Source organism: Oncorhynchus kisutch, linkage group LG6 (genome assembly GCF_002021735.2).
Source record: "Oncorhynchus kisutch isolate 150728-3 linkage group LG6, Okis_V2, whole genome shotgun sequence".
Lineage (NCBI taxonomy): Eukaryota > Metazoa > Chordata > Actinopteri > Salmoniformes > Salmonidae > Oncorhynchus > Oncorhynchus kisutch.
In genome coordinates, this window is record NC_034179.2 from 70,989,993 (window position 1) to 71,004,388 (window position 14,396).

At 43.9% G+C, this 14,396-nt stretch overlaps 1 protein-coding gene across 4 annotated transcripts; it reads left to right on the forward strand.

Annotated features, from left to right (window-relative positions):
• Positions 1-1,485: 1,485 nt before the first annotated feature.
• On the forward strand, positions 1,486-14,359 carry LOC109893337 (reticulophagy regulator 3-like). Of its 4 annotated transcripts, none has more exons than XM_020486517.2 (10): positions 1,486-1,585; positions 4,155-4,431; positions 7,171-7,277; positions 7,599-7,629; positions 7,735-7,861; positions 8,011-8,095; positions 8,667-8,804; positions 8,955-9,034; positions 9,332-9,464; positions 12,030-14,359. In XM_020486517.2, the coding sequence occupies exons 2-10, from the start codon at positions 4,187-4,189 to the stop codon at positions 12,593-12,595; spliced, it is 1,512 nt and encodes a 503-aa protein (XP_020342106.1). In that variant the 5' UTR covers positions 1,486-1,585; positions 4,155-4,186; the 3' UTR covers positions 12,596-14,359. The 4 variants fall into 4 exon arrangements, with proteins under 4 accessions (XP_020342106.1, XP_020342108.1, XP_020342110.1 ...); XM_020486519.2 differs by having other exon boundaries at positions 1,502-1,643; XM_020486521.2 differs by lacking the exon at positions 1,486-1,585 and adding an exon at positions 1,773-3,594.
• The last annotated feature ends 37 nt before the right edge of the window (positions 14,360-14,396 follow it).

Here is a 14,396-nt window from a genome sequence, read left to right on the forward strand (position 1 = left end):
GGACCAAAAAGAGACAATAGAAAAAACTGTCAATGGCAATGAATGAAAATTATGGTAACTAGTCTGGCCCAAATTCAGGTTAATTGTTTTTTTTCCAGACCCCCCTCCACACACACACAGGCTGTGCTGGCTCACAGAAAGAGTGGGTCATCGTCATTTTGGTCAAGGCTCTCTAATCCAGGTTCAGCAGCTGAGGGAGCTGACTTAAATGAGTAAACAGCTGATGTGCCAAAAAGCTGCAAAACATTATCAGGCAGCTGGTGCTCATAGCAACCCTCACCAGACAGCTTCAGTCCATATTGAATGTACAGGATGGAGTTAAGGGTCTGCAAGGACATCCGATTTCTAAGTTTGTTTTTTACCACACTCATCTGGCTGAATACTCTCTGGACTTCAGTATTCGAGTGTGGCAAGGATAACACAGACACAGCAGCCATGGCAAGTTCTTGAAACGGGTTGATATCAGCTGCATCCCTGAACTTCCAAATCTCACTCCAGAAGCCCAGTGTGTTTTTTTTTTTTGTCTCATTCCATTTACTAAGATGGATGGCACGCCATTGCTGAACAATGTTATCTATCTCCGCAGGGAAGTAACCTTGGTTATCTGTAAAGGTTTCTCCCCAAAGTTGATTGTCTCATATATGACCTTGTAGGCCTCCCTGTGCTTTGGAGACACTGAAAAACAGTTATAAGTCTCTCATACCAAGTATTCCACACTACGGGGGATGGTGTCATTGGATGCTTGACTTACAGCAAGCTGCAGAACCAGATATTTGAGGCCATACTCCTCCTTCAGCACTTTATTTATGGACCCCACTGTTAATCCCTGTCATAACAGAGGCATTGTCAGTCCCTATCCCCAGGAGTTTCTCTTTTTTAAGACAACACTACTCGAGGAAAGCCACAACAGCACGGGATATAGATTTGGCATCTTCTCCCTCCAACTCAACAAGCCCCAGAAATGTTGATACAACTGTCTGCTTGGTGTCACTAAAGTACCTTATCACAACCCCCAGGTACATAGAAACACTGACATCGGTGGACTCATCGAGGAGGAGGCTGAATGTGTGGTCACCCACATCTGCAACCAACTTTTTCAGAAAGTATGGTGCTAGAAGGTGCTAGAACACCAGTAGTGGAACTGTTATAAGGCTTTGCCCTTTGAGTATGTTTTTGAGTTGTCATGTGTTTTTTTACGTCACTAAGTTTGGCGTAGAAATCAGCCTTCCAATACAGGCAGTATGCCCGTGTATCATCTCCAATAAAAGGCTTCAACCAGCTTTTGAATTCAGGGTTTGATTCCCACTCCTTTCTGTATTTTTGAGTGTACAGTTTAGACTGAGACATGATGAGCTAGCCAGCTAGATGTTTAGCTTCTGTCACAGAGAGGCACACACACAGTGGACTAGGTGAGTAAGTGACTGAGGCTGTGTGAATCAAATGCAGTGATTTATTTTTGTGCAGTGATTTATTTTAGACAAAGATCCCGCATGCGCGATTCATTTGCAGTCTGGACGCGGAGGGGTGAACATCTCCTGCTCTGACTGCAGCTTGGAGGGACTGCCACGCGAGGACTGGGCCGCCTGTGAGTGCTTAGGGACTGGGGTGGGGCCCACGGCAGCACCCGCTTCTCGTTGAGAAGAGTAAGAACGACACGTGCTTTCACGTCAGAGTCTCCAATAACACCAGAAAAGTCGCTAGATTTGTTGCTAGAAGGGTCTGAATAATCGCTAAATATAGCGACAAAGTCGCTAAATTGTCAACACTGCGTGACGGAAGGTCAGGATAAAGAAGAGTCTGTGACGGTAGGAGGGCAATTTTTGGAAAAAGTGGAGCCTTGCGGTTTGGCTGATCAATTTGTGGTTTCAGTGTGGGTGAAAACAGAGTTGGTTGCTGTGGAATCGGTGAGAGTAACCAAAAGTGGTCTGTTGATAATTGTTTGTGTTTCTGTTGGTCAGAGGGAGCAAGTGCTCGGTGTTAAATGAATGGGGACAAGAGATGTGAATTGTTTTACTCTCAATAAAAGGGCTCAATTGAAGGGCTCAATTGAAAGGAGTGATTACTAAAGTAGCGGTAAATGTGAAAGTTGACCAACTGAAGGGGATGTTTGTTTGGTGCGAATCAGACCGGGTGGCGTGAGTGGTGAAACAGTAGAGCCGTTGTCTGTTCTTTTGAGTTTTGATGTTGAGTCTTTGCCCGACAAAGTGATGTTAGGATATGTTATCCTGTACGAGCTTTTGTGCCGAAATCCATTTCGTTGTTACAGGTGTCAAGCTTATGGGCATGTTGTAGGAGTGAGGTTCCTAGGTGTGAGAATTATGCAGAAGGACATGAGGGAAAGGAATGTGTAACATTGGGGAAAGTAGTGGTATGTGTTAATTTTAGGGGTGCCCATGGGACTGGAGATCAGAAATGTCTGATGTGAGAAAGGCAGGTTGAGGTTTCCAGGGTAGTGTAGAGGACACTGCCTCGTATGCTGAGGCAGTGAAGAAAGTTTAGGAAGATGGGGTCAACGGGGATGGATCCTGAGATGAGTAGTGTTGTTACTAGTAGATCTGTACCAGTACAGAGGGAAATACCAATATGTGATATGTTTCAGTAAGATTGCATTTTTAGCTTTTATTGCAATGGTTATCAACTGTACTGGAGGGATGGAACGTAAGTCGCAGAAAAGTAAGGTTATGGTGGCACAGAGAGGTATTTGGGTGTACCAGGCTTGACGTCAGAAGAGTTACAGGATGTGTTGAGTGGTGGTGTCCAGTCCTTTCAGACTGTTGGCCTGAGGTAGGACTATATAGATTTAAATAGCGTAGTAGGGTGGTGGATTTTTTAGTGTTTGGTTAGATGGTAACGGTATTTGTTTGTTTCTTTTTTAAAATTGATTCTCAAGCAAGGTTTAGTGGGGTTTTACTCCCTTCTAGTAGGTGGCGGTAATGCAACATTTATTGGATGCCAACCTCCGTTAAACCTCATCAAATAATACATATGTATGTTATTTACGATGAGCAGTTCCCCACATTTAGGGGAATTATGAGTTTTCAACAGGGGATTACGGGTGTAATCATTAGTCCAAACAATTGCGAAACGAAACGAGAGTTTATTGGATAAATTCAGGTAGGTCCCGCCCACTTCGTTCCGTTTGCTTCCGGTACGAACAAAAACTGCACTGACATTATTATCCTTATGACGTTACTCGTAATAATACAACTTCTTCATTTACGTGGCATCTGAATTGTTGCAGAATACAAACTGCTCCATTTGGGTTTTCTATACATCTTCTAAATTGTATCGAAATGATTTGAGCTATTTTCAAATGTATTTTAAAAGCAACTTCAGTTATAACTCATTCATTCATGAAGATCTAGCTGTAATTATAGAATATGAGGCATACTGCATGCATGATTTCATTGCAACTGCTGTATAGTGTGATGTCTGATAGTAAAGTGTAAATACAGGATATTTTAAACAATTGACTGATTTATATATGACCTCAATATAGGTTATTGAAATGTCATTCACATACTTTGGTCCGCAACCTGTCTGTCCACAGCTAAATCCACAATAAACGACAAGTAGTGCTGTTGCTTCTGATTGGTGAGCCAGTTGACAACGATTATTTTTTTGTAAAAAAAGTGTTTCAATTAGCTAGGTTTAGGGCAACGCCATATTGTCAATACCACATAATTTTCTGCAATAGTGTCATAGTAGGTGTCCCTTTTGTGTGCTATTTTACAAATAATTGATATATGTTCTAGTCATAGTTGGTAAAGATATCGATAGCATCGTACAGTTGCTTTGCTAGCTAACGTTAGCTACAGCTATTATTAGTATTCATTTAGCACATAGCTAGCTTGCCAAATACAGCTAGCTTTTTGGCTAGTTAGCTAACAAAATACTTAGCCAGGTGAAACGACACTGCGTGGAAAATTTGACTAGATACAGGAATGTTAGCGTATTTTTGTTAACTGACGTGTTTGTTCTGGCAGGGACTTTTGACAGTTACTGTAGCTTTGTTTGAGAGTGACAAGATAAGTCAGCTATCGTCTTCTAGTCGGCTAAAAGCGGTTTCGGTTGTTCTGAAGTGGAAGACACGATCTGGGACACGACACTTTCTTTAGTTGGCTCCATATTTATACCGAGGTGTTATTTTACAGGGTTATTTAATAATCAACATTTAACGTGAGAGATGGCGCATACGGAAGGACTGGAAAATGCAATGGGAGAGTGTTCAGGAAAACAGGGCTCGACTCTTGGCCTGAGAAGTCGACCATGCTCCAGCGAAAGAGATGGCCAGGTCCGCGTTGTTAAAGCCTCGCTTCAGAAGAGACTCGGACCTTACGAGCCGGTGTTGACCTACCTACAGTCTGTTCTGGTGTGGGAAAGGCCGTTTCAGAGTGTGCTACTCTTCACAGTGGTCAACGTTGTGTTCTGGTAAGTTTTAGAGAAATTATAAATGGTATACAGTAATGACAAGCATATTTGTACAATGTATAATTCATGCCTTACATAAATCATATCCATGTACAGTAATCATATCTACTGTACCATCAGAAGCTTTTGCACAACGAAAACGTCTCCCATCAATTTAAGATGAGACAGATGGCTCACCAGAGCTGCTATTAATAGACCACCAAGCACCACTGTGCTTCTGTAGGTGGCATTAGAAACACTATCTACTCTGGGGGTTGACATTATCTTTCAATGGAAATAGGCCTAGTATGTTGAATCTGCAACTACTCTAGTTAAGCCTATATGTCAAATGTCTACAAGGAGTGTAAAACAGAATCTGTGAAATTAATTAGTGATGTGATGATAGTAAAAGTCATATAAGGCTATGTCCCCCTACAGAGGCGATGTACTTTGTATTACAGAGTCAATATCCAATGTGCCATTGCAAACAGCCACCATGTCCCCAATCAATCGATGTCAAGAAGTCAGCCAGCTGTGGTGAACAAATAGTCTATATAGGCCCAGAGTGATACATCGTAATGCATGAAATGACACAAGTCACGTGTATTTTGGGTGAGAAGTGTACAGGAAGTAAGCCCACCCTAACAGTACCAGTACTGGTGTGTGGTATAGGAATTGGATAATTCTGTTGTGTGCTTTAGTTTGCACACAATCAATAGACATGATTACCAATGGGTATGTGTGTACTTTTTACTTTAAACAGAGGTCCCTAAGAAATGGGGGTCAGGGTTTTGTTTCCTTCTGAATGTGTTATCTATCTCAGTACTACTAATAATGCATGGCATACAGCTTCTTATCAGCCAATAGTTCTCTAATATTTAATGATGTAGGCTATCAGCAACATTTCACTCTGCTGTTATTGTGGCCACTAAATGTCTTTTTAGATGTGTTAAACCAAGTGGCAATGGAGCCACGTGTAATAGCTGCCATCTAGTTATCTATTTTGGGGCCAGCTGTTTGCATAGCTAGATTACATAGTCCTGAATTCCAACACCGCTTTTGAAACCAATCTGTAGGCTACTCTAGGCTTGATTTAATTTTTACCTTTTATTTTACCAGACAGATCAATTAAGAACAAATACCATTTTTTTTGTTACATGCTTTGTAAACAACAGGTGTGTACTTATGGGCCCTTCCCAACAATGCAGAGACAAAAAAAAGATAAACAATAGAAAAGTAATAATAGATACGCAATGAGTAACGATAACTTGGCTATGCACAAGGGGTCCCAGTACAGAGTCGATGTGCAGGTAATTTAGGTAGATATGTACATATAACTAGGAATAAAGTGGCAGGGAGTAAACAGTAACAGCAGCGTATGTGATGAGTCAAAAACTTAGTGCAAAAAGGGTCAGTGCAGATAACCAAATGGCTATCCGGACTAACTATTTAGCAGTCTTATGGCTTGTGGGTAGAAGCTGTTCAGGGTCCTGTTGGTTCCAGACTTGGTCCATCGGTACCACTTGCCGTGCGATAGCAGTCTATCACTTGGGTGGCTGGAGTCTTTGACAATTTTTAAGGCCTTCCTCTGACACCGCCTGGTATAGAGGTCCTGGATGGTAGGGAGCTCGGCCCCAGTGATGTACTGGGTCGTTTGCACTACACTCTGTAGCACCTAACGGTCGGATGCCAAGCAATTGCCATACTAACCGGTGATGCAGCCAGTCAAGATGCTTTCAATGGTGCAGCTGTAGAACATTTTGAGGATTTGAGGGCCCATGCCAAATCATTGTTGTGCCCTCTTCATGACTGTGTTGGTCTGTTTGGATCATGATAGATCCTTTGTGATTTGAACACTGAGGAACTTGAAGCTCTCAACCCGGTCCACTACAGCCCCTTCGATGTGAATGGGGGTGTGCTCGGTTCTCCGTTTCTTGTCGTCCACGATTAGCTCCTTTGACTTGCTGACGTTGAGAGGTTGTTGTCCTGGTACCACACTGCCAGTTCTCTGACCTGCTCCCTATAGGCGGTCTCATCGTCGTCGGTGATCAGGCCTACCACCATCGTGTCATCAGCAAACGTAATGAGGGTGTTGGAGTCGTGTGCGGCCACACAGTAATGGTTGAACAGGGAGTACAGGAGGTGACTAAGCACGCACCCCTGAGGGACCCCCGTGTTGAGGTTGTGTGGCGGATGTGTCTGGGATGATTGTGTTGATGTGAGCCATGACCAGCCTTTTAAAATCATTTAATGGGTACAGATTGTGAGCTCTATGGGGCGATAGTCATAGACAGGTTACCTTAACGTTCTTTGGCACAGGGACTATGGTGGTCTGCATGTAGATATTACAAAATCTTATTTACAATGCTGGCCTGTAAATGGGAAAGAGTATGTTTGCCTCTTGGTGAGCTTGAAGTGAATGCAGTTCTAAACTTATGTCTTCATTTGAACTAATGTCTAGATTGTCTGCTGTCAGTCTGACAACATTTTACTCAGGAGGTGACAAACGCAGGAAACGCCTGTATTCAAAGTAGAGATCAAAGTCACATGTACACACAAACTATCACCACAGTATTTGTCAGCCTTTTCCGTCACATTCAGTCAGCGACCCACCTTTGTCAGTAACCGAGGCACCACACACAGAAACCCGAGTCTGTGCGTAACTGCCACTTGCACGGGAGTACACGGCGTGTGTTTGTGACATCTTAAACAAAAGGAAACGTCAGCTGTTCTGAAGCTGATCTTAGTGTTCTGTTCCAGGTTCTTTGCCCTGACCTCGCTGCGCCTGCTCTTCCTGCTGTCCTCTGGCCTGGTTGTATTCATCTGCGTTGACAGCTGGAGGAACAAGATCTGGCCTGAGATCAGAGGTGAGGAGGATAAAGTACATTTATTTCTGGGTAGTCTGCCTTATTCTGCACCCAACGCCTCATGCCCCACTGTGTCTTGGTCTGTCCCTGCTGAGTACCTCTGCCCAACTGTGCTAATTACACCTGACTTGGTTCTTAGATCCAGTCCCTACTGGCCCTGGTCTGTACTATTCATTAGACCCTGTATAATGAATGATATCCTTTGTCATGCCAGTCCTCATTTAAACTCATGTGGTGTAGAGTGTTCAAGTGTAGTGCATGTAGTGATGTGGATTGTTGCTAAATGCGGGTGTTAAGTGCATTTTCTGTCTCTTCCCACAGTTAAAAAACCTGATGAGTCTGAAAATGAAAGGTAGGCCTACTTCTTAAAAATATACAATTTGTATCCTATCGTCACACTCTGGCAGTGGTCACCGACAGAGGATGTCACTGATGTTGTTGTACTTCTATCTTGCAGCTGGGGCCTGGTGCAGCCAGGGGTGCTCAGTGTTCCAGAGCTGTGTCACCACATTGCTGAGGTCTGGGTCTCTGGGCTGGCCTTCACATCCAGCCTGGTGCAGTTCAAACGCCACAACCCTGGCAAGGTGAGGCCTTGGCACTCCCCTTGTACTAGTATGGAGGGTTTCCTATATAAACCCTAATACAATGTCTTGTCTACTCTCAGCCTACTGTGAACATACAACTAATCAGTAACTTGACTCTGAATCAGTAAGTTGAACTCTGTTGTGTCTAGTTCTGCCTCCTGACCTGTGCCCTCTTGACCTGTCTGGTCATGGTTGGACGGTACATTCCTGGACTGGTGCTCTCTTACTCTGCAGGTGAGTACAGTGCGAGACAACCCACATACCCCACCCTCCTGTTTCCCAAACACCATCCCCAATCAGAGCTCCCTAATGGTGGGAAGCTGGCTGCCTTTGTTAAAAATGCATTGCTGGTGAAACCAGATCCGTGTCCCCGGCACCAGGGTTCTGTCTGTGAGGTGATTACCTCCTGGCTGGGCTGAGGCAGGCAGGGGGGATTCAGGAAGAGGGGAAGCAGGAATGGCGGGAGGTCAGGCTGAGACATGCCTAATCCCAACACCTCTAACCAATGTAGAGCGACCGATCTACCGGAGAGCCAAGATCAGGGAAGCCTTGCCAGGACCCTCTGACGTACTTCATAATCTCTTGGCTGCTAGAGCTTCCGCTCTCCGTTGAATGGCGAGATTAGTTGGGCTGAAGCCCATGGGTGTGTCTGGGCTGAGGAGAGTAGCTCGGAGGCTGGGGATTGGGTGAGCGAGAGCCTAACTAATAGCACAGATGAATGCAGCCATAGTTCTTTTGTCTTTTTTTTGTTTGTTTATGCCCAGTGATGTTTCCACTAACATTAAGCCATTCTCTCTTGTCCCAGTGCTGGTTGTTCTGCTGTGCCCCCTGGCAGCGTACCACCGAGTGTGGCAGCGTGTGTGCAAGAAGCTGGAGCCGGCCCTGCAGTGGCTGGACTTCAGCGTTCGCGGGTATATGATGTCAAAGCCCATCGACAACCAGTGTGAGTACAGTGTGTCTGTTAGTTGCATTGGCATTGATACACTGGTTTAGGTTTGTCCATGCAAACTGTATCTCCTTCTACCTTGACTGGATCAAGGGAGTAACTCAGTCATTGTAACCTGTGGCCTGTGTTTGCATGTTTGCTCTGCAGTCCTCCGCAAGCCAATTCGAGGTGCAGCATCCGGTGATGCCAGTGACAGTGAGGAGGAGCTTGCTGCATTCTGCCCGACGGTAATTCACCTGATGTATTTCACATGCAGTCCAAAAGCATAGTCACGTTGTCATCTATCTGACTGTTATGGTTATTGAAATGGGCCTACTTGTTTCCTGTGTTGGTTATTACTCAGTTAGATGGCCAGGAGTGGTATATGTAGCTTAAGACTGCAGCTGGTCTTTACAATAACCTGACCCCTTTAGAGATATGATATTTATATCAGGCCACATCATCTGTGACATATGGACTACATTCAAGGAAACCTACTATATTATGAATGACTAACACGGTTCAATGTCTTTCCTTTCTTTCAGTTTGACGATGCTATAGTGGCCAAAGAACTTGCGATGACGGACTCTGAGCACTCTGACGCTGAGGTCTCGTACACAGACAATGGGACCTTTAATCTGTCCCGTGGCCAGACTCCTCTCACAGAGGGCTCAGAAGGTACAGTACGCACCCACCCGCTGAGTCTGCACCTCCAGGCACACATACTCTGGAGTCACGAGAATTAGAGCCAGATCCAATGTAGCTAATAGGGATGTGCATCTTTCCCTTTCAAGATGATTGGATACGTATCTAGATACATGGGCTATGATACAGGAACGATACATTTTAGTTTGACACTTTGTTTTTGATTAGAGAACGAATTGCTGCAGTTCGATGCAAACATACATTTTCCATTCTAATTTAAAATCAGCTGCTGATGGAGATCATGAGCTGGGCCTTTCTGGGCTTGATCTGTCTGAGCTGGTGTGTGTGTACAGTGCATTCGAAAAGTATTCAGACCCCTTGATTTTGTTACGTTACTGCCTTATTCTAAAATGTATCATAGGTTTTTCCCCTCATCAATCTATACACAATACCTCATAATGACAAAGCAAAAGATTGTCCCGAAGCCATTCCTGTGTTGTCTTGGCTGTGTGCTTAGGGTTCTTGTCCTGTTGGAAGGTGAATCTTCGCCCCAGTCTGAGGTCCTGAGAGCTCCTGTGCAGGTTTTTATCAAGGTTCTCTCTCTACTTTGTTCCGTTCATCTTTCCCCCAATCCTGACTAGTCTCCCAGTCCCTGCCGCTGAAGAACATCCCCACAGCATGATGCTGCCACCACCATGCTTCACCGTAAGGATGGTGCCAGGTTTCCTACCGACGTGACGTTTGGTTTTCACACCAAAGACTTTCATCAAACCAGATAATCTTGATTCACATGGTTCAAGAGTCCTTTAGGTACCTTTTGGCAAACTCCAAGGGGGCTGTCATGTGCCTTTTACCAAGGAGTGGCTTCTGTCGGGCCACTCTACCATAAAGGCCTGCTTGGTCACCTATCTGATCAATGCCCTTCTCCACCGATTGCTCAGTTTGGCCGGGTGGCCAGCTCTAGGAAGAGTCTTGGTGCTTCTAAACTTCTTCCATTTAAGAATGATGGAGGCCACTGTTCTTGGGGACCTTCAATGCTGCAGAAATGTTTTGGTACCCGTCCCCAGATCTTTGCCTCAACAAAATCCTGTCTCGGAGCTCTACGCACAGTTCTTTCGACCTCATGGCTTGGTTTTTACTCTGACATGCACTGTCAACTGTGAGACCTTGTATAGATAGGTGTGTGCCTTTCTAAATCATGAGCCCCACCAGCTTTTTTGTGTGTGCATGTTTTACATGTTATTTTGGCATTAATACGTGTCACATATCAGTTTGCAAACAATCGTTTCGTTAATAAAGCCACATGCAAGCATGGTATCTTTTTGTCTTTCTTGAGTAAGGCAGCTCCAAAATGCAGGTGTTTCAGCCTAGCTCAGTGCAGCCAGTGGAAAATACAGAGCGTAGGGGTTGGTAATGTGATTGGCTCAGTGTTCTATCACTCATGGGGACACTACGTCACCGCAAACTCTACGGGTAGAGCTCGAACATTCAAGACCCTTGGGTGCTGCCATAGTTACTTTAGAAATGCCTATCCAAGAAGGCTCAAGGTCATTTGCCACAGATAAAATCACATTATATCTACAGTAACTTTGATTGGACTGATCATGTCAACACCCTACTTTCAAAATCGTAGCTAGCAAGCTAGCAGTCATCAGCATGAGTCAAGTCGACCATCTACTGGCAAATCCTTTTCAATATCCATGTCATGATGGATATAGAGAAATGTATAGATAAAATGTATCGGTGCTCCTTGGCCATTGGACATAAACATTACACAACAATGAGTGGTTTGGAAGGAATCAGTGGCTAACTTCAAGAATTGCAAAGCAATCACTAGCCTGGTCGACAGTCGAGCGGGTATGTGCTAAAACCAATTTGCTAAAATCGCAACTGTATGTTTATGGTGTATACTATGTAGACATCTGAGCCATAAGGGAGACTGGTCATCTACTACCCCACACTCAAATTATAGGGGGGGAGGGGAGAATATAGCCTCTGTTTAATCCCCCACTTTGCTTCTGAAATCACTGTCACTCACTAATTAACTTTTCATTTTTTAGTAATGTGCCAATATTTATTGTTTACAAATTGGCTATGACATAGCCAATGAACACAACTTTGGATTTCACCCCCATCTCAAAATCTAATGGTTTTGACCTTTTTTGAAGTTTAGTGAGCTTTTATTCCGGTAAAACACAATTTTCAACATTGCATAGATAACAATAACATAGCAAATTACATAGGTTGTCACTCAACTAACGAAGCCTAATATCGCGCAAGCCATTTTAGCTTTTGAATGCTGAAGGTGCTGCGCAGATGTGCAAGATCACGAACAGACTGCTGTGCTTGCGCAGGTCAGTGCATGAAGCTGGGTACAGCTGGGTCGTATGTTAAACATTTGAATCAGGGACCGATGCGTATCTGTGAATTGTAGCTAAGATTAGAGCCTGTATGGCATGTCATAAGGCACTGCACTGTGTTCTGTATTGTGGCATGACTGCCTACTCTGGTAAGACATGTTGTGCAGGGTGATTGTCTGTGTTTTTAAATTACAAATGACATTCTAACATCTTGAACCCCTTCTCCGTTCACCCTCAGATTTTGATAGACACAGTGACAATGAGGAGTCGTTTGCACGAGACCTCAATGACTTCCCCTCCATCAACCCAGACGCCACCCTGATGGACGACGACGACGACTCCTGCATCGGGCTGCCCAGCCTGGGTCTTCGGTCTGGGCGGACTGGCCCCCGAACCACGGCCGAGCTGCTGGATGTGGAATCCCACCTGGACTCTGACCAGGACGACCTGGACGAGGAGCTCTCCTTCGGCGGCCTCCCCCCTGCTTCTGACTTCCTCGGAGGTGACCTGGCTGGAATCATCGCTAGCAACATGATTCAGGTGGCATTGGCTGGTGCCATGCAGCCTCGTCCCCCTGCCGCCCGCAGAGAGAGGGTGGGGCCCAGAGCAGGGGCCCATAGGGGCTACCGCAAGCAGTCTAGCTCGGAGCTGGACACGGACTTGGACGGAGAGGACTTTGAGATGCTGGACCAGTCGGAGCTGAACCAGATGGATTCCTTTGGGGGTGCAGGAGGACGGGGAGCAGGGCAGGGTGGGGGACAGGGCTCCAGCTTCCTCTCCAACCTACTGGGGAAACCACAGTGAGGCGCCTCTACCTGTGCATAACAATCAAACTAAGTATTTGTGTGTGATTGAGTGATTGGAATGTTTATGGATTGTTCTGACTGCGTGTATGTGTGAGTCATTTAATTGTAGGATCCAGCAGCCAGGCTCCTGATTGGCCTCAGTTGATATCACTGTGAAGTACTTCTGATTTCTATCTCACTTTTCAATGTCTTCCTTTAGTCTGTAGCTTGTATGTGTAAGCCACCATCATCCAGAAAGTCTTCTTTTGCAGGCTGAGCAATAGGAAACGCAATGTAAAAAAAATCCATCTGTTTTTGAAACAGCATTACAGAACCACTTCTCTGTCCTGTCATCCAGTATGCCCGAGTGAGTAATACGTTTTTTTTTTTTAAGTCGACCACTAGGTAGTATACACATTTCCTAAAATGCTAGACACACAGGGCTATTTAATATGGGACCAAGTATGACATTCCTGTTGATTAGTGAAGTTTTACAACTGCAATGACCTTGTTTTGAATAGTTTTAGCAATATCTGACTAGTACTCTTTTAGTAAAAACCACTGCTTTAATTTTAAGACACTCATTCTCTATTAGAAAGCAAGTAAATATTAATGGTGATTTTTTTTTTTTTTTTTGATCATTCTTGATTGAGACATTAATTTGTTTAGAGTCTGAAATCATTGTTTTAAAGAAAGGGGATTGGCATTTCAGTTGTGTTTTACTGTCCCCCCCCTGAATGTTTCTTCCCAAACCATTGGTCCTGTTTTGTTTGCTGTACTTCTGGGTAGATCCGTGAACGTGGGGTTGCCTCCTGTGTTCTCCATGTGTCTTGAATGAGCAGTCATGGGCTATTTAGATATTTTTGTCTTTGTCATCACAATAAGTAACTTTATCAAGTTAACCTGCGCCCTGTATCCCTTCTCCCGTGGCATTCCCAATCCCTATCACCATCTTCACTCATTTTTGCCGATCCTTCTCAGAGGAGAATCTGTAGAATAGACATGCATATGTAAGAAGTACAGAATATAAACCTTTTAGTTTAACCTCTAAACTCATGCATGAACCACATTTTGTAAACGTCTTAAGAAAATCATCAGGAAAACATGTTTACATTGATGGGTGAACAAAATGCTGGTATACAAAACTCAACCCGATTAGCCTTTTTTTAAAGTGTGAATATGTAATATGCTTGTCTTTTAAAAACTAGGGTGCAGTAAATGTTAGCCTTTTTTTTTTGTGTGTGTGTGCAGGTCAGCATGATTAACCTGCGATGGGCAAACAAGCTCCTGCTGCTTTTGTCTTTTCATGGACACAATCTAATAAATCTAATTCTTGGTCAATGAAACTGAAATGACCCACAGGTGGGTTTTGCTGACGTAGCTGGATCAAACAATCAGAAAGAGACGATGCTGTTTTTTATATATATATATATATATATATATGACAAATTGCCCAATAACGCTATTTGTGTTGTATAGAAAATCATGACTGTGGGATTACCTACAATAGAACTTCTAGATCCCCTGTTCATTGACATGGCCCAGAAAACAATCTGTCTGATCTGAAAAGGTTTGGGATTTTAATCAAAAAGAGTGAATGTACATGACTTGTTTTGGAAAACTTTAGTTTAAATAGGGCTTGTTGCAGTATTGGTTCATGAAGACGGCCAGGCAATTCTTCATCCTTAGTATTATGTTCTATAAATGTGTTCATTTTTTTTTTTTCTCTCTCTGACATTGGTTTTGATGTGCAAATCTTATTAAATATGAAGTCTGGATTAAATTTTTATTTTGTTATTTATAAACAATGCAATATTCCA